The sequence below is a fragment of the Pectinophora gossypiella genome, chromosome 15 (genome assembly GCF_024362695.1).
Source record: "Pectinophora gossypiella chromosome 15, ilPecGoss1.1, whole genome shotgun sequence".
In the NCBI taxonomy this organism is placed as follows: Eukaryota; Metazoa; Arthropoda; class Insecta; order Lepidoptera; family Gelechiidae; genus Pectinophora; species Pectinophora gossypiella.
The window spans coordinates 1386753-1407723 of NC_065418.1; the positions used below are offsets into that span (position 1 = coordinate 1386753).

A 20971-nucleotide genomic window follows, 5' to 3' on the forward strand; every position below is an offset into this window, starting at 1 on the left:
TGACACATTTTTTAATTTTTTTATTAATCACACTATTTTAAATTATGACTATTTGTACACTAATAATAATAAAAATAAAATACTAAAGATGTGCAATATAGATTAAATTCAAATATATCTCTATTCACGCAAGGTAACATGTGAGTAGGCTAGTTTCCAACTAAGTAAGTAAAATCAGTTACTTTTTACTAAACGTCAAAACAAAATTAAGTACTTACTATGGAATTTGACGTCATAGAAAAACGTGATAAAATGTCGCACTTATTATTACGTTTTTCTTGATTAAAATTCGTAAATAAGTTATATAATTATATAAGTTATACAATTTGACGGTTTCACTTCGATAAATTATAATCTACCGAAAAATAATACGTTAAATTGTAAGCAATATGATACGATTCATAATTATTCGACAGTTCACAATCTCGCGAGATTCTATAATCTAACGTTATTTACAATTTTACGGTGACATATATAATAAAGAAAATGTTTTTCGTTAATTTTAGATCTGTTTTTATTAAGTACTTAATCAAAATTTCATAATTTATCTTGAACCTAATTCACGACCCAATTTTATATAACGAACGTCTCATCCGCCTAAAAAAAAAACCGGGGAAAAGTAGCTGCAACAGAAACCTCAGCACTCTATAATTCCTAAATGTTTACAACAGAATGGTTAAATTTGACAGAAAATAAATTTAAAGCTCATGTGAAGCTTACTTTATGTAAAAAAGCTTATTATAACATTAATGACTACCTAAATGATAAAAATGTCTGGTATTGAATGTGTTCCTCTAGTTATAACTTGTAATGTATATCCTCATTGGTTTTTAAAAGATGTGTTGCTGTTGCAGTTTCTTGTCATTTCTTCTCCTCAGCCATAACACCTTGTGAAATGACGTAAATTCAAAAATGTTACATTGACCTTCAACAAGTTTATCTATGATAATTACGTTGAATAAATGATTCTGATTTCTGTTAAAAGGCCACATTGAAGCAAATTATCTAAATAAGCAAATTTACTATTCGACATTTGCTGTCACTGGGCATTTTTATATGCGTTTTAGATGAAGTGTAATGTGGTCTTTTTGACCCCCAGTAGTTTATGCAGACTTCTTTCACACGTACAGTCATGAGCAATATCATGTAACCACCTTAGAACCCTGTCGCACTATCATATTTGACATTCAATGAGACTTACGGTTTAATTTGTCAAACAAATTAATGTGACATGGTTTCAAAGTGTATATTGTCGTGGCCAGATCGTAAAATTGATCATTTCATGATGCGGTCGACCATTTCACGAAATGGTCATATTTCATGAAATGGTCAACTTAAGTTGACCATATCGTTGAAATGTCAACGTTTAATGATATATCAATCAACGTTTGGCCATATCGTTAATGTAGGTGGTGTCCATGCTATGTGATGTAATAAAAATGTCGAATAGTCGATTAATTTCTTAGGTTCAAAATTATGTACCTATTCGATATGGAAAATTGAACAATAACATTGATTCATCGATTATATAATGGCCCCGATTCCTGCAGACACCGCCTAATTTTATTTTAAGTTATATCCGTCATTTTCATATCCGTCGAAAAGGAAAGGGACGGATGATTCACAGCTCTTAATTTTAGGAAGAATGAGTAAATTAATGTGTCGGGTTATTGACTGACGTAAAATTTTTAGACGGTTGGTTTAGATTTGTGCTTAAAATTGACGTGTGTTCCATAAATTTTATGCTTGTCGATTACCCGTCCCTTTCCTTTTCGGCGGATAAGAAAAGGACAGATATAACTTAAAATAAAATTAGATGGTATTTACAGGAATTAGCACCAATATCAATCAAATTTTAAATATAATCGACACCAGCGCCAATATCGGTGGATAATGTTACTAATTTTACGATATGATTGCCAACGTTTGGCCATATCATGAAGTAATCATGCATTTAGTTGCTCATATCGTTAAACGTTTTGTGTTCATTGATCTGGCCAAACTACATCATGATGTGGCCGACGAATGATATTCTATTTCCCGAAATTTCATGAAATGATCGAGCACATCATGAAATGATCACTACTTCTCCATCTTACCTTAAAGATCGTTTCTCTTTTAAATCCTCTGTCCTTGATCGTACCTTGCGATCGTCCCATACCTTATCCCTTAACATCCCTGTCCATTCCACTGACTTTTATTCTTATTCTTTCACGCTGCGGGCTGTCCGGTTGTGGAACTCTCTGCCTGAGTCTGTCAGGAGGGCTCCTTCTCTGGACTGTTTCAGGGCGAGAGTGAAGGCGCTTTTCCTGCAGGCATAACTTGGAAGTGGTTTTCTTTTTCTCCTTATATGTATTATATTGTATAGGCTATTTGTATGTATGTTTATGTATGCGTGTATATATGTGTGTATGTTTATATATATATTGTATTTTTTATATTATTTCTTTAGATAAGTATATATTATTTATTATTCATATATATTTTTTTTGTTATGTATCATTATATGTTTATTGCACCAGCCCGTGCTCCAATGAATAATCTTCTTTCACCCTAAGGTTGCCTGGCAGAAATTGCTGTTTAGCAATAAGGCCGCCTATTGTGCTTATGTTTTATTCGTATGTTTATGTCCTTTATATATGTTGTTGTGCAATAAAGTATTATTGATTGATTGATTGATCAATTCTATGATCTGGCCACGACAAGTACATATTAGTGCTCGTGACCGTACAGCACTTGCTGTCGACAGAGCCAAGTGCAGTGGTACTCATCGTACGCTAGGGAGATGACGATAAGTACGATAAAACGTTCAAAAATGTTGGCCTTGGTTTGCGGATCGTAAACATCATATTTAGATACTGATAAGAAAACATAGCAATAGTATTATCTTATTTGATTATGATTACCTTCAGATTACGATAAACACTAACCCACTTTACAAATAAAAAATAAACCAGGGATGAACGTGGGTTTAAGTATGTGACAGTCAAGCAAAGTTCAGTCGAATTGTATGGGATTAACTGTCTGAGAACTGATATTAGGCAGCTAAATTACTGAATTGTATAACACTATCTTATGTTTCTTTTTTTAAAGAACGTCTAGGGCCCTGTGCCGAGGTTTTTCTTGCAGCTTCTTTTCCCCGGCTATACAGGTTGTGAGAAGCTGTTTTAGGCGGATGAGACGTTCGTTATGTAAAAATTAGATTCAAGGTGTAACTATGTTACCTACTGAATAAAGATATTTTTGAATTTGAATTTGAAGGGGTAGGCAGAAGTGTTTTTTTTTACTTTTTTTTACGTGACTTATTGTAGGTTTGCCGCAGATGGCATTAACTACTTGGCCAGACAAATGGGGAGCGCTGAAGGCTCTCACCCGATACAACGTTTAAGACAACAGGCCTGAGGGTGCCCAGTTGGCCGCGAATCTCGGCTCAGGGCGTTGTCTGAGAGGGAAAATAATTGAAAGAATTAATCGACCCTAGTGGGTCGATAGCGATAAGCGCTGATTGAGGTAAATCGTCGACCACGCCGGCGGGGTCGGTATCGGGGTACAAAATCAATCAAATATATTTACAACAATACTGATAAAATGGATTATAATTATGTTTTTTATCTTTTAACGATATATAATATCAGTGCACACGGACTTTAAACAGATAATTTTGATTAAAAACAATTTATCTGATACTTATGGTTACCGGTGGGTTGATTTTCTGAATTAGTTAAATACGGTTTGGACGATAAGATAAGACTCAGATATACAGGGTGGCCCAGAGGTTCATATTCACATTGAAAAAATAGATAGAGACACCCCCATGTGTGACAATTTCCCCATCGGGAATCGAACCCGGACCTCTAGATCGTGAGCCTAACCCTCTAACCACTAGACCACGGAGGCTGTGTGTTTAACGTTCTTAAAGGTGGTAAATGACACATTTTCGATATTTTACTTTTTTCAGCTAGTGGTCGACTTCTTTCTTCTTTTTTTTTCTTTTTTTTCTTCTTTTTTTAGGTGGAAGTTAAATGAAAGAATTATTAAAAAAAAATAGCGACAAAATAATGATTTCTGAAGTAAGGTACAAAATGGGTCATATCCCCTAAACCGTAAATAATCCCTGAACATAGAGGGGTATTTCTGGTAGCTAATGAGCCCAACTATCATTTTTTTTTAATTTAAACGTGAACCTCTGTATCACCCTGTATATTTCGTGACTTAGGCGAATTTTAGCGTAATTATAAAATAGCCGCGCGTGTAATAAGGTATCTATTGGGTACAAATACATTCAGATACTAGGTACTTACATAACTAAGTTTTTTTTTAATTAGATTAAATAAAATGGAGCATACAAATGACGCTCATAAAGTAAAACCTTTTACAGACGACGAATATGCTCAATACCAGAAAGCATTTTCTGGTAAGTACCTATATAATTCATTATTTCTATTCTTCTATCGTGTGGGTTGTGAGGTGAATTACCAACCTCATCAACCCTGGTATCAGGGTTATTATTGAGCCGCCAAAGGCCCCTGACATGGCTCATGTAACAACTACTTCTTTACATCTGTAAGTATTAACCGGGACCAACGGCTTAACGTGCCTTCCGAAGCACGGATCATCTTACTTTTTGGATAATCAGGTGATCTAACTAAACTAGGGTATACAAAGTGATTTTTGTAATATTTCCCCATCGGAATTCGAACCCGGGACCTCCGGATCGTGAGCCCAACGCTCAACCACTGGACCACGGAGGCCGTTTACTATTATATTATTTCTATGATAATTATTTAACGTATCTAACTAATCACAAAAGAGTCATTTAAGTAGGTATGAGTTTTCAAATGCGAGTACTTAATAATATATGTATCTATTTACTTCGTTATATTAATACGTATATATTTAATATAATTCCTAAACTATTTGATAGTTGTTTAAAAATACATTCAAGAGACAAGCTACCAAAATTTCTTGTATTTCGATAGCGCAAATTCACCTATAGGCACCACTAGAAATCAATAGAGAAACACTGTTGAGCGCGTACGGTAAAAAATATCACGAAAGCAAAAACATTTTTGAACTGATTTATTGCAACCAAAAGAACACTGACATTGACATTTTAAAAAACAATAGAACGTACAAGTATGACAATATATTAATATAAAAGAAATAAAACTAAGGACGACCAAGTAGGCCGTCGTTAACACTCCCCACCCTAGTGCGCTAGCACTCATAAGTAGGGATTTTGGCGATACGTGCCACAGAACGCTTTAGCAACCCAGACCTTGTCCGCAAACAAACACAATGGCCCCCATTCCTGCAACCTTAATTTTATTTTAAGTTACACCCGTCATTTTCAAAAAGAAACGGATAGATGATGGACAACTGTTAATTTAAAAATAAATGAGAGAATTAATTAATAACCTGGGCGAATAAAATAGGCATCTTGCTGATATTCAACCGGTTTGGCGTGTGTTGTCAACTTAATTCCGTCGGGTTATTGGCCAATGTAAAATTTTAGGAGAGATTTATTTTCTGTGTAAAATTGACGTGTGTTCCATAAATTTGTCGATTCAGTTCAATTCAATTCTCAATTATTTATTGCATTCCATAATGGGGTGTTACATAGGCATAGGAACTATAATATGGACCCTGTAGGGCACAGCAACGTTGAGAAGAGGGGAAGTGTGTATTAAAATTAAAACTCCCGGATAAAAAAATGACAGGTACTTATAACTTAAAATAAAATTTGATGGTATGTACTGAAATTAGCGCCATTATGAATTTATGTACAATACGGTATGTAATGTATATATGAAAAACCGCGCGGTGCACCGCTAAAAATTACTCCTGTCGATAGTTCGTCCCTTTCTTTTAATGCAAGCTTTGTATACACTACTGATCAATGATATTTAAGTAAGGCTTTAATTAACCTATATTGACCTCAGTTCCCCACAGGAGGCCCATCCGCGTGGGCCCTAAAGGCTATGTCCTACGAGCTGATTGGCCAACTCATTCCGAGGATGTGAGGACTATGCCGCTTCGACCTGATGATATCTTCGTCGTTTCCTTCCCAAGATCAGGTACTACTTAAGTGGCTTTATTATGCTGCATACCTAGACTAAGAATGAATACTCACTTTTTGATGTGACTTATTGCCGCAGATGGCATTAACTACTTTACCGGACAAATGGGGAGCGCTGAAGGCTCTCACCCGGTACAACGTTTAAAACAACAGGCCTGAGGGTGCCCAGTTGGGCGCGAGCCTCGGCTCAGGGCGTCGTCTGAGAGGAAAAATATTTGAAAGAATTAATCGACCCTAGTGGGTCGATAGCGATAAGCGCTGATTGAGGGAAATCGTCGACCACGCCGGCGGTCCTGATATTAATATTCACGACACACAACCACATCTATTGAAACGCCTAAAGAAAAAAGCATGCTACTATTTTTACGATTTTTTTGTGTGACTAAATCCCTGGATGGGTTATATCTAGCCTTATATGAACCCACTACTGCACAAACTCTCCCCTTGATTTTTCCACTCCTCAAAGATAGATTCAGATTTTATTAATATTTTTTTTATTGAATTTCAGGTACAACTTGGACACAAGAGCTCGTGTGGTTAATTGAAAATGACATGAACTTTGAAAAGGCGAAGTCTATCCCTCTCACTGACAGATATCCGTTTTTGGAGTAAGTGACGCATCTATAAGAAAAAATCTAAGTCTAAAGACTTCTTAGTTAATATATGCTCAGTATGTACCCCTTCATCACTAATTTAAGAGCCACACTCTTATCGATGTAGCGCTCTCGTAACTCTCCATGCTACTTTTACCCCTTATAAAGGGTAATTTATAAAGTCAACACTTTCTCAACTCTCTCTCCTCTTCTTTATAACGTTTTTCTTCTTCAACTCCATTCTTCTTACATCTTCTTCTTTATAAAGTAGGTATTGTAGTACTGACATGGTTTCCTTTCTTCCATAGTAATGTATAGTAGTTGAGGAGCTCGGTGGCGCAGCGGTTAACGCGCTCGGTCTGCGATTGTTGAAGTAAAGCAACTTTCGCAAAGGCCGGTCATAGGATGGGTGACCACAAAAAAAAAAGTTTTCATCTCGAGCTCCTCCGTGCTTCGGAAGGCACTTTAAGCCGTTGGTCCCGGCTGCATTAGCAGTCGTTAATAGCCACCAATCCGCACTGGGCCCGCGTGGTGGTTTATGGCCCGATCTTCCTATCCATCCATAGGGAAGGCCCGTGCCCTAGCAGTGGGGACGTTAATGGGCTGGTGTTGATATTATTATAATCATTATTTATTGTCTTCTATGTATGTATTGTTTTTTAGTTTATCTAGAGTACTTATATTTTTCAACTTTTTATTTTGCATTATCCCGCTACACTTTTCATTAAATTCATTTCCTATACTTAAAGGTTGCCTGGAAGAGATTGCTACCTTAGCAATAAGACCGCCTGTTGTACTACCAATTTAATTATAATTCTAATGTATTTTAATGTGATTTAAGTCCAATAGAGAGTTTTTGTATTGTATTGTAATTTTACATATTTTTCAGAGACTTCATTTATGCATCGGCCACACGAATGGCCGCCAGGAATGACCCGGCAAAATTGAAAATGTTAGAAGAGATATTAAAACCTGCGCCTGAGAGATTAGCGGCAACCCCCTCCCCGCGCTTCATCAAGAGTCACCTTCCTTTGTCCTTGCTCCCTGAAGGTACCCTGGACACTGCTAGAGTGGTCTACGTGGCCAGAGATCCCAGAGACGTGGCCGTGTCTTTCTATCACTTCTTGAAATCCTTCCCACACAACGGATTGACTGCGTCATTCAAGGAGTACTATGATTTATTTATAAATGATTTAGGTAAGTAAACAGAGCAGATTCTGAACAAAAATGTATGCAGAGTTTTGGTGTAGCTAGCGGTTTACAAATATGTGGCCAGTATTCTGAGGACTTTGCCTCTATGTGGTGAACTGGAGGATTTTTTTTTATTTATAAGTAGTTTTTTATTCTTTTTTAAAATTTGTTTTTAATAATATGTGTCATTGTTACAATTGTAGTTGAATGGAATGAATGTACTTATTTCTACTTGCAAAATAAATTTCATTTCATTTCTGGCAAATCTTCTTAAATGCAGTAGGAGTTTAAAAAAAAAAAAACTTAATAAACTTACATACATACATACATAAACTCACGCCCGTAATCCCTAATGGGGTGGGCAGAGCCACAAGTAATCAAAGACAACTTGCAGCCACTGTTGATACGATGTCGTAAGCTGGATATGATGAACCTTATGGTGATAAGGGATCAGCCTATCGCCCATAACATTAGTCCATCATGTTAGAGGAAACAATCCCTCTGTCGGTTTTTACGACATTCTCGGGAAGACAAGCAGCTGAACGTTTTCTATGTTTTTTTATTTGCTCCCAGAACAGCATAGAAGCAAAATGAATATGAATATGAATATGAATTTAATAAACTAAATAAGTTTTTTAATTTGTGGTCCTTTTTTTAACTTGTGAACTTTTTTTCAGAAATGTGGTCCCCAATCTTCGAGCACGTGAAGGAAGCGTGGCAGCAGAGGCATCATCCCAACATGCTGTTCCTGTTCTATGAGGAACTTTCCAAGGTTAGGGATCGACGATCCAACGGTGTTACGTTGGAAGTTGTATACAGGGTGTTAGTGACATCGTAACGAAAACTTTGAGGGATGATTCAGACCATGATTCTGAGTTGATATCAAGTGGAATTTTCCGTCGCAAAAGTATGGATAGGAAAATAATTAAAAAAAAAACAAAAACATCATGAATTTTTGACAGGAAATTCCATTTGATATCAACTCAGAATCATGGTCTGAATCATCCCCCTCAATATTCGTTACGGTGTCACTAACACCCATATCTACTTGTATGGCTACCGTATGTACTTGTACGGGGTGTAAGTGACATCGTAACGAATACTGAGAGGGATGATTCAGCTGATTATTCTGAGTTAATATCAAGTGGAATTTTCCATCGCAAAAGTATAGAATTGAAAATAATTTAAAAAAAAACTAAAAAAAATACATGATTTTTGCGACGGAAAAATCCACTTGATATCGACTCAGAATCATGGTCTGAATCATCCCTCAAAGTTTTCGTTACGATGTCACTAACACCCTGTATATGCGTCTTACTGTGTAAACTTCGATATCGCGTTTTACGACTGCTTGAAGACTGCATTATTGAATGTGGCGCCATCTGTTGCATGTGGGCGGAACTAGCTGGCCAACTATAAAGCGAAGGTTGGTGGTAGGGCTGGCAGAGGAAGACCTAGAAGGACGTACATTGTCCAAATTGGAAATGTCCTTAGAAAAGGTTTAGTACGATCTACTCGAACCGGCGTGCGTGTATGAAACGATTAATGAATGTGGAGAAAGCAACAGAAATGTGTCAGGATCAAAGCAAATTAAAGTCCATATAAGTCTCTCCTTACCATGATGGGAAATATACGTAATTTTATATGTTTTATAAGTACTTACATGAGGTTTATATATAAACAGAATGGGTTAAAGGATTTAATTAAGTACTTACCTAATCATCTAGGTTACGTCGTGACCTATGGCATATTGACTACCATAAGGCATCGTAATGAAAGGATTTCGCTATCTGCGTTGGTTATTATGACAGGTATAATATTTGGGTAAAACATAAAGTATGATCTTCAGTAGGGCTAACGTGCTAAAATGTTGTCCCGGTCATTTTATCGATTCTGAAGATATAATTGTGTCGTTTTGTCGATTAGTGCTAATATGTGAACCCAAATATGCCACGTTGTTCTGTCAAAATACGAACAAAATCACGTGGCACGCATGTTGAGGAAAAAAACAAACTTATCGATTTCGACAAAGAATATTGAATCGATCGATAATTTTTATCGCGTTGCGCATGTTATCCGCGCAGAAGAGGTTTCTACCATTACAATTTGAAGTACTAATTTGGATATGACTTTAATAACTAGTAGACTAATTTTCTTATAGGACTTAGGAGCAGTCGCGCGGAGAGTAGCCGACTTCCTAGGCAAGCAGTACACAGACGAGCAATACGCCAGTCTGCTCGACCATCTCAAGTTCGACAACTTCCAGAAGAATACCGCTGTTGATATAACCGATCTCAAGAAATTTGGGTTATTGGATAGTAAAGGACAAAATTTCATTAGAAAAGGTTATTAATTTCTATTCATTTTTATTAGGTTTAAGTATGTTCGTAAAGTCGTAGTATAAATCACGCTTTATTGTCCGTCCGTGTCTTTTTTTTTGACGTGACTTATTGTAGATTTGCTGCAGATGGCATTAACTACTTGGCCGGACAAATGTCCGTCCGTGTCGATCCATCTGTCAAGCAAGTATCTGTATTATTTAATTGATTAAACTCGGATGATGTCATCATGTCAAGTAGTTGCGCTGGTACAAGTCCACTCTCTCCTCCTCAACCTCCCGGTGCCGATGGACCGGACAGCCGGTACGACCGGCAGAAGGCAGAGGCCGCAGGAGATTGGCCGCACGCCACTAAAAGGATCCAGACGTGCGCCCTTTGAGGCATTTCCCCTTTGCCTTGCCCCATGATGTACTAAGTACTTGGCTGGAATAAACGGAATAACTTACTTATTAATAGAACATGGCTTATAAAATCCAATGCAAGATTGAGAGCAAATATCATGATATATGCATGGTATAAGAAAACCAGGTATTTTTCAATCCTATGAAAAGCCGCCATTGCTAGCCGTCTGATGACGTGAATGTTACCACTGTGTTATTGGTATCTTCCACATCACATTCCTTATTCTATCTTTCAAACTTTCATATCTAATAATTAACGAACAAAAAAACTAACAATAATAATAACAATTAAAATAATTGAATAAATAAAAAAATAAAAATAACTTTATACTTTATTGCACTTAACAACTAGTTACATCACAAACAAGAAATGGACGTTTACAAGGGTGGACTTATCTCTAAGAGAGATCTCTTCCAGCCAACCCAGAGGTAGTATTAGAGTAACTGCGGAAGAATAAAAAGAGGTGCAATATATTAAATACATTATAATAATTATATCTACATATAAAACCGTTTAAAAATATATATATAGGTACACAAACATATGCCTAAGCCTCTATAAATATATACACATATAAAATATACTATACCTACATACATACCTATTATATATATAACAATATACTTAGACTACGAATACTCTATGGATAAAAAGTGCTCTTTGACTCTCTTCTTAAAAATTAGGTAAGAGGAACTCTCCTGAACTACCCTCGGCAGCCTATTCCAGAGCATGGCTGCACGGACGGAAAATGAGTGAAAGCCAAAATTGGTATTGGTCCTAGGTATCTCCAGCATCTTAGTAATACATGGACGCCTAGAACGTGAGGGAGGGGGCAGGAGGTGGAAGCGGGACCGTAGATAGGAAGGGGTACCAGGATCATAGAGAATTTTGTAAAGGAAGGAAAGGATGTGCACATCACGGCGAAGTCGGATAGGGAGCCATTTTAACGACGCACGAAACTCGGAAATATGGTCATACTTGCGTAAGCCGAAGATGAAACGTATCGCCAAATTTTGAAGACGCTCGAGTTTGTTAAGCAGCTCCTCGGTTACATCCAAGTAACAGACGTCCGCGTAGTCGAGAATCGGGAGCAGGAGAGATTGCGCCAGCATAATCTTGGTGTGAAAAGGGAGGAAGAATTGGAGACGCTTGAGAGAGTGAAACGTGAAGTGCATACGCTTGCTCAGCTCATTAATATGAGAAGACCAAGACATATGACAATCCATTATAAGCCCCAAATTTTTCGCCTTCTCAGAATAGGCAATAGGGATCCCGTCGTAGACAAGCGGAGGAAAAGACTTCCAGTCAAGCATACTTCTGAGTCTACTGCTACCCACGATCAACGCCTGTGATTTAGCGGGATTGACAAGGAGACCAAAAGTAGTTGCCCACGATTTAATGGCTGATAGGTCAGAATTTAATGCGTCAATCGCTTCAGAGGCATCGCAGGGAGAAAAATGCCTGTAAATTTGTAAATCATCTGCATACAAATGGAAGGAAGAAGAAATGAAGTGAGAAATAGTATTTATAAAGATTGAGAAAAGTAAAGGAGAGAGAACACCGCCTTGAGGCACGCCAGCTGAAAGAGAGGTCCAATCGGATGATAGGCCATCCACTATGACACATTGCTGACGACCGAAGAGATAAGAACGAAACCAAGAAATCACAGAGGGGGAGATGTTAACGGAGTGAAGAGTACCCAAAAGGATGTCAAGGTCAACAGAGTTGAATGAAATAAATATATTAATAACATATTTTTTTTTATTGAAATAATTGGATTTTTAATTAGTTATAATTGTTAACGATTACATAAATAAATAAATAAATAAATAATGCATTTTCTACTCTTACGAATATGTATGTGTATGTGGGGCAAATATCGTGCCAAATTAATTCCTTGGCCACGTTTCCTGCCGAGTACCTAATTTTATTTTAAGTTATACCCGTAATTTTCTTATCTACCAAAAAGGGAAGGGGCGGATGATTGTAAATTGTTAATTTTAAAATGAATTAATAACGCGGGCGATAAAAACAGGTATCTCGCTGGTATACAGCCCGTTTTACGTGTGCTGTCAACTTAATTCTGTCGGTTTATTGGCCAATATAAAACTTCAAATACAAATACTAAATGATTTATTTTAATTAAATATAAGTTAGAGCGCTGTGATCTGCCATTCGGCGTACAAATATAAATTAATTAAACATTAATATTATAAACGTGTTTATGTTTATGTTATTATAAACGAATTAAACATTAGAAATAAAAAATATTATTTAATAATTTTAATTAAGTATTTAAATAATTATTAATTATTTTTTGAATTATTTATTATTATTTTTGGGAGGGCTTTTTTAAATTTCTGCCTAAAATTGACGCGTGTTCCATAAATTTTATGCCTGTCGATTACCCGTGCCTTCCCTTTTCGAAGGACAAGAAAATGACAGGTATAACTTAAAATAAAATTAAGTCGATGGTATCTGCAGGAATCAGCACCCTTGTATACTTAAACAAACTTAATTTTAATTTTGTTTGACAGTTCCATTATGACTGTCTCTTCCTTGCAATTATAGTTAGAGCAGGGTAAGATTAAGTTTGTCTGCTAAAATCGGCACCAATTATCATGCTATGTATGTTACAGGTAAGACAGGAGCCTGGCGAGATAACTTCGACGAGGAGATGATACAACGTACTGAGCAGTGGATGGCAGACAACATGAGAGACACAGACTTGCTCTTTCCACAGAACTAAATAGGTACATAGCCATTCTTAGTAGGTCTATTGACCACAAATGAAGCAATTTTTCCTGTTCGTAATTTACACCTAATACACGGTGTTAATGACATCGTAACGAACACTGAGGGGTATGACCTTGATTCCGAGTTGATATCTATTAAAATTTCCTGTCAGAAAATTCATGGAAAATTTTGTGTTTTTAAATTATTTTCAGTTCCACACTTTTTTTTGAAAATTACACTCCATCAATCATCCCTCAAAGTTGGTTACGATGTCACTGACACCCTGAATAACAATTTGTGACACTGTTTAAAATGTTCATGAGACTTATTTTTTATAAATAGGTACTTAGATTGATTTTATAATAAGTTAATAACCTAAATTACCTCGATGTCCTGACCTTGAGCTCTCGCTAATAAAATGACTTATTTAATTTCTTAATATTTTTTTTATTTGTTGTTGTTTTTTTTCTTATTTACTCGGGAGTCAAATATAAGTATTGTAATAAGTTACTTTAATAATTTAATTTAAAATAATAGCTATAAGTTATGAAAAATTCTGGTATATTAGGTATATTAATTACTTTCACAAAGTGTACCTACCTACTTCGTGATGTAAATACATGATTTTGATTTGATTTGATTTTTATTTTTAAGGTATTTAGTTTAGAGCTTAAGTTAAGGAATATAAGTATGTTTTACTGAATTCCTTATCTGGTATAAATAAAGGAAGTTGCAAACTTTACAATTTATACTTTTCACTTGCGCTAAGTAGGGTGACTATAAATAAATTATAGTAGGACAATTTTATTATAATAGATCTAAACTAGAATTTTGACTTTCATATTCCATATTCATTTATTGCATGTCACAAACATAAATTAAGGTGGAACATAGCTAGAAGGTACATGTGACGCCTTGCAAGGACACGCCAGTATAAAAGAGGCGACAAGAGGCGCCTTTTATGATAACACTAGTGACCCGCCTTGGCTTCGCTCGAGTGCAATGCTGAGGAAAAAATGAAACAATTTACGACATCACATTAAAAACCTCAAAAATAACAGTATTTCTACACTATTTATTGGATGTTATTATACTTACATACTTATAAACCTTTCTCTTGAATCACTTTATCTATTGAAAAAAAAACCGCATCAAAATCCGTTGCGTAGTTTCAAAGATTTAAGCGTACATAGGGATATAGGGACAGAAAAAGCGACTTTGCTTTATACTATGTAGTGATTATAAGATATGATTAAGTACAAAATTATATAACACACCTGTTAGTTTTACACGTGTAAAACTTAATAACAAACTTATAAAACTCTAAAATACTTAATAATAAAAATTCAATAAACTAAGTGTTCTCTGAAATTTTTTACAAGAAAATTTCTTGTAATACAGGGCTTGTAAGTTTTGATTAACAGAACGACTATTTGGACAACTTCTGATGGGCTGAAGGGCTGGTGTGTGGTGGAAGCACAATGGAAGAAAACCACGATTTGTTTAAATTTGTCGGAGAATAAATTTAAAGCTCACGTGAAGCTTACTTTATGTAAAAAAGCTTATTATATGATTAATGATTACCTAAATGATAAAAATGTCTGGTATTGAATATGTTCCTCTAGTTATTAAATAACTTGTAATGTACCTACCCTCATTGATTTAAAAGATGTGTTGCTGTTGCAGTTTCTTGTCATTTCTTCTCCTCAGCCATAACACCTTGCGAAATGACGTAAATTCAAAAATGTTACATTGATTTCAACAAGTTTATCCATGATAATTACGTTGAATAAATTATTCTGATTCTGATTCTGCACTTTCACATATATTTTTGTAAGTCTAAGTACAATGCGAACGATGATCGATAAATCAATATGACGAAATATATCAAAAAAATATGACAGCGACAAAAAAAGGAAATTGGTTGTCAGATTGACAGCCAAAATTACGTTTGTAATGTAGGTATTTCCAACACTATTTCAGTGCAATGAGCTCGGTGGCGCAGCGGTAAACGCGCTCGGTCTGCGATTGTTGACGTAAAGCAACTTTCGCAGAGGCCGGTCATAGGATGGGTGACCTGAAAAAAAAAAAAAAAAGTTTTCATCTCGAGATCCTCCGTGCTTCGGAAGGCACGTTAAGCCGTTGGTCCCGGCTGCATTAGCAGTCGTTAATAACCACCAATCCTCACTGGGCCCGCGTGGTGGTTTAAGGCCCGATCTCCCTATCCATCCATAGGGAAGGCCCGTGCCCCAACAATGGGGACGTTTATGGGCTGATGATGAAGGGATTATATTTCAATAAGATAACACTTCACAATAGCGCCAACGCACGGTGAGAATTAAATTCCACTTAATATTAACTCAGAATCATGGTCTGAATCATCCCTCTGAGTATTCGTTACAATGTCACTAACACCCTGTATACATTGTTACATTTTCTAAAATATTTAAATCAAAATCAAATCAAAATCAAATCAAATATACTTTATTGCACAGAACTAGAATTTCAACAAACAGACATAACACATAATCGAAACAAAACCAGAACGACACGACAATTTCTTTAATATGTACACAATTGTATACATGAAATAGAAATTGTCGTGGATACATTACAATGATATTGGGTGTGTGAAGTTATTTCTGGTTTTGTTTCGATTATGTGGAATAAATGTATACCTTATTTTGACACACTTCAATGGTTAGATAATTTGGAATAAATTGTCGTATACTTCTTTTTAGATTGCTACTCTGTTTAGATATTTTAGAAAATGTAACAATGTATATATATTATTGCTCGTGACTGTACATCTACTTACCGTAGATAAAATTCCTTGCGTCTACTGGTCGAAGCCCTCGTTTAATCTACCCCGCCGGCATAAATTTGTAAATCATCTGCATACAAATGGAAGGAAGAAGAAATGAAGTGAGAAATAGTATTTATAAAGATTGAGAAAAGTAAAGGAGAGAGAACACCGCCTTGAGGCACGCCAGCTGAAAGAGAGGTCCAATCGGATGATAGGCCATCCACTATGACACATTGCTGACGACCGAAGAGATAAGAACGAAACCAAGAAATCACAGAGGGGGAGATGTTAACGGAGTGAAGAGTACCCAAAAGGATGTCAAGGTCAACAGAGTTGAATGAAATAAATATATTAATAACATATTTTTTTTTATTGAAATAATTGGATTTTTAATTAGTTATAATTGTTAACGATTACATAAATAAATAAATAAATAAATAATGCATTTTCTACTCTTACGAATATGTATGTGTATGTGGGGCAAATATCGTGCCAAATTAATTCCTTGGCCACGTTTCCTGCCGAGTACCTAATTTTATTTTAAGTTATACCCGTAATTTTCTTATCTACCAAAAAGGGAAGGGGCGGATGATTGTAAATTGTTAATTTTAAAATGAATTAATAACGCGGGCGATAAAAACAGGTATCTCGCTGGTATACAGCCCGTTTTACGTGTGCTGTCAACTTAATTCTGTCGGTTTATTGGCCAATATAAAACTTCAAATACAAATACTAAATGATTTATTTTAATTAAATATAAGTTAGAGCGCTGTGATCTGCCATTCGGCGTACAAATATAAATTAATTAAACATTAATATTATAAACGTGTTTATGTTTATGTTATTATAAACGAATTAAACATTAGAAATAAAAAATATTATTTAATAATTTTAATTAAGTATTTAAATAATTATTAATTATTTTTTGAATTATTTATTATTATTTTTGGGAGGGCTTTTTTAAATTTCTGCCTAAAATTGACGCGTGTTCCATAAATTTTATGCCTGTCGATTACCCGTGCCTTCCCTTTTCGAAGGACAAGAAAATGACAGGTATAACTTAAAATAAAATTAAGTCGATGGTATCTGCAGGAATCAGCACCCTTGTATACTTAAACAAACTTAATTTTAATTTTGTTTGACAGTTCCATTATGACTGTCTCTTCCTTGCAATTATAGTTAGAGCAGGGTAAGATTAAGTTTGTCTGCTAAAATCGGCACCAATTATCATGCTATGTATGTTACAGGTAAGACAGGAGCCTGGCGAGATAACTTCGACGAGGAGATGATACAACGTACTGAGCAGTGGATGGCAGACAACATGAGAGACACAGACTTGCTCTTTCCACAGAACTAAATAGGTACATAGCCATTCTTAGTAGGTCTATTGACCACAAATGAAGCAATTTTTCCTGTTCGTAATTTACACCTAATACACGGTGTTAATGACATCGTAACGAACACTGAGGGGTATGACCTTGATTCCGAGTTGATATCTATTAAAATTTCCTGTCAGAAAATTCATGGAAAATTTTGTGTTTTTAAATTATTTTCAGTTCCACACTTTTTTTTGAAAATTACACTCCATCAATCATCCCTCAAAGTTGGTTACGATGTCACTGACACCCTGAATAACAATTTGTGACACTGTTTAAAATGTTCATGAGACTTATTTTTTATAAATAGGTACTTAGATTGATTTTATAATAAGTTAATAACCTAAATTACCTCGATGTCCTGACCTTGAGCTCTCGCTAATAAAATGACTTATTTAATTTCTTAATATTTTTTTTATTTGTTGTTGTTTTTTTTCTTATTTACTCGGGAGTCAAATATAAGTATTGTAATAAGTTACTTTAATAATTTAATTTAAAATAATAGCTATAAGTTATGAAAAATTCTGGTATATTAGGTATATTAATTACTTTCACAAAGTGTACCTACCTACTTCGTGATGTAAATACATGATTTTGATTTGATTTGATTTTTATTTTTAAGGTATTTAGTTTAGAGCTTAAGTTAAGGAATATAAGTATGTTTTACTGAATTCCTTATCTGGTATAAATAAAGGAAGTTGCAAACTTTACAATTTATACTTTTCACTTGCGCTAAGTAGGGTGACTATAAATAAATTATAGTAGGACAATTTTATTATAATAGATCTAAACTAGAATTTTGACTTTCATATTCCATATTCATTTATTGCATGTCACAAACATAAATTAAGGTGGAACATAGCTAGAAGGTACATGTGACGCCTTGCAAGGACACGCCAGTATAAAAGAGGCGACAAGAGGCGCCTTTTATGATAACACTAGTGACCCGCCTTGGCTTCGCTCGAGTGCAATGCTGAGGAAAAAATGAAACAATTTACGACATCACATTAAAAACCTCAAAAATAACAGTATTTCTACACTATTTATTGGATGTTATTATACTTACATACTTATAAACCTTTCTCATGAATCACTTTATCTATTGAAAAAAAAACCGCATCAAAATCCGTTGCGTAGTTTCAAAGATTTAAGCGTACATAGGGATATAGGGACAGAAAAAGCGACTTTGCTTTATACTATGTAGTGATTATAAGATATGATTAAGTACAAAATTATATAACACACCTGTTAGTTTTACACGTGTAAAACTTAATAACAAACTTATAAAACTCTAAAATACTTAATAATAAAAATTCAATAAACTAAGTGTTCTCTGAAATTTTTTACAAGAAAATTTCTTGTAATACAGGGCTTGTAAGTTTTGATTAACAGAACGACTATTTGGACAACTTCTGATGGGCTGAAGGGCTGGTGTGTGGTGGAAGCACAATGGAAGAAAACCACGATTTGTTTAAATTTGTCGGAGAATAAATTTAAAGCTCACGTGAAGCTTACTTTATGTAAAAAAGCTTATTAAGTATATGATTAATGATTACCTAAATGATAAAAATGTCTGGTATTGAATATGTTCCTCTAGTTATTAAATAACTTGTAATGTACCTACCCTCATTGATTTAAAAGATGTGTTGCTGTTGCAGTTTCTTGTCATTTCTTCTCCTCAGCCATAACACCTTGCGAAATGACGTAAATTCAAAAATGTTACATTGATTTCAACAAGTTTATCCATGATAATTACGTTGAATAAATTATTCTGATTCTGATTCTGCACTTTCACATATATTTTTGTAAGTCTAAGTACAATGCGAACGATGATCGATAAATCAATATGACGAAATATATCAAAAAAATATGACAGCGACAAAAAAAGGAAATTGGTTGTCAGATTGACAGCCAAAATTACGTTTGTAATGTAGGTATTTCCAACACTATTTCAGTGCAATGAGCTCGGTGGCGCAGCGGTAAACGCGCTCGGTCTGCGATTGTTGACGTAAAGCAACTTTCGCAGAGGCCGGTCATAGGATGGGTGACCTGAAAAAAAAAAAAAAAAGTTTTCATCTCGAGATCCTCCGTGCTTCGGAAGGCACGTTAAGCCGTTGGTCCCGGCTGCATTAGCAGTCGTTAATAACCACCAATCCTCACTGGGCCCGCGTGGTGGTTTAAGGCCCGATCTCCCTATCCATCCATAGGGAAGGCCCGTGCCCCAACAATGGGGACGTTTATGGGCTGATGATGAAGGGATTATATTTCAATAAGATAACACTTCACAATAGCGCCAACGCACGGTGAGAATTACATCTAGTAAGTACATAAGCTAATGTTGTGACGCTCATGGTGATGTATCAGTCGATATGAAATCGATCGATTACTTTTCTATCTAACCTACAACAATACTGATAAAAACATGACGTTTTTATCGTAATATTACGTAATATTAAACCCTTGCAGGCGCGGTGCCATGGCAACCATGGCATATCGAGCTTTCGCTTTCGGCCAATTCCCGTGCAACATACAGTCACGAGCAATAATATATACAGGGTGTTAGTAAAATCGTAACGAAAACTTTGAGGGATGATTCAGGCCATGATTCTGAGTTGAAATCAAGTGGAATTTTCCATCGCAAAAGTATAGAATTGAAAATAATTTAAAAAAACTAAAAAAATAACATGAATTTTGCGACGGAAAATTCCACTTAATATTAACTCAGAATCATGGTCTGAATCATCCCTCTGAGTATTCGTTACAATGTCACTAACACCCTGTATACATTGTTACATTTTCTAAAATATTTAAATCAAAATCAAATCAAAATCAAATCAAATATACTTTATTGCACAGAACTAGAATTTCAACAAACAGACATAACACATAATCGAAACAAAACCAGAACGACACGACAATTTCTTTAATATGTACACAATTGTATACATGAAATAGAAATTGTCGTGGATACATTACAATGATATTGGGTGTGTGAAGTTATTTCTGGTTTTGTTTCGATTATGTGGAATAAATGTATACCTTATTTTGACACACTTCAATGGTTAGATAATTTGGAATAAATTGTCGTATACTTCTTTTTAGATTGCTACTCTGTTTAGATATTTTAGAAAATGTAACAATGTATATATATTATTGCTCGTGACTGTACATCTACTTACCGTAGATAAAATTCCTTGCGTCTACTGGTCGAAGCCCTCGTTTAATCTACCCCGCCGGCATGGTCAACGATTTCCCTCATTCAGCGCTTATCGCTATCGACCCACTTGGCTCGATAAATTTTTTCAAATATTTTCCTCTCAAACGACGCCCTGAGCTGAGGTTCGCGCCCAACTGGGCACATTCAGGCCTATTGTTTTAATTTGTACCGGGTGAGAGCGCTCAGCGCTCCTCATCTGTCCCAAACAACATTCTAATATATTGTGATAAAA

The 20971-nt window shown here is 35.4% G+C and overlaps 1 protein-coding gene across 2 annotated transcripts; it reads left to right on the plus strand.

Annotated features, from left to right (window-relative positions):
* The first annotated feature begins 4248 nt into the window (after positions 1–4248).
* LOC126373173 (sulfotransferase 1C4-like) lies at positions 4249–18125 on the plus strand. 2 transcript variants are annotated; one of them, XM_050019213.1, is made up of 7 exons: positions 4249–4414; positions 5943–6077; positions 6588–6687; positions 7562–7869; positions 8541–8635; positions 10025–10208; positions 17394–18125. In XM_050019213.1, the coding sequence occupies exons 1-7, from the start codon at positions 4336–4338 to the stop codon at positions 17501–17503; spliced, it is 1011 nt and encodes a 336-aa protein (XP_049875170.1). In that variant the 5' UTR covers positions 4249–4335; the 3' UTR covers positions 17504–18125. The 2 variants fall into 2 exon arrangements, with proteins under 2 accessions (XP_049875170.1, XP_049875169.1); XM_050019212.1 differs by lacking the exon at positions 17394–18125 and adding an exon at positions 13244–13975.
* Positions 18126–20971: the final 2846 nt, after the last annotated feature.

Coding starts and splice junctions, on each gene's coding strand:
- LOC126373173 (XM_050019213.1), top strand. CDS start 4,336: ATGGAGCATACAAATGACGCTCATAAAGTAAAACCTTTTACAGACGAC. Junction 6,078..6,587: donor CGTTTCCTTCCCAAGATCAG/GTACTACTTAAG, acceptor ATTGAATTTCAG/GTACAACTTGGACACAAGAG. Junction 6,688..7,561: donor GACAGATATCCGTTTTTGGA/GTAAGTGACGCA, acceptor CATATTTTTCAG/AGACTTCATTTATGCATCGG.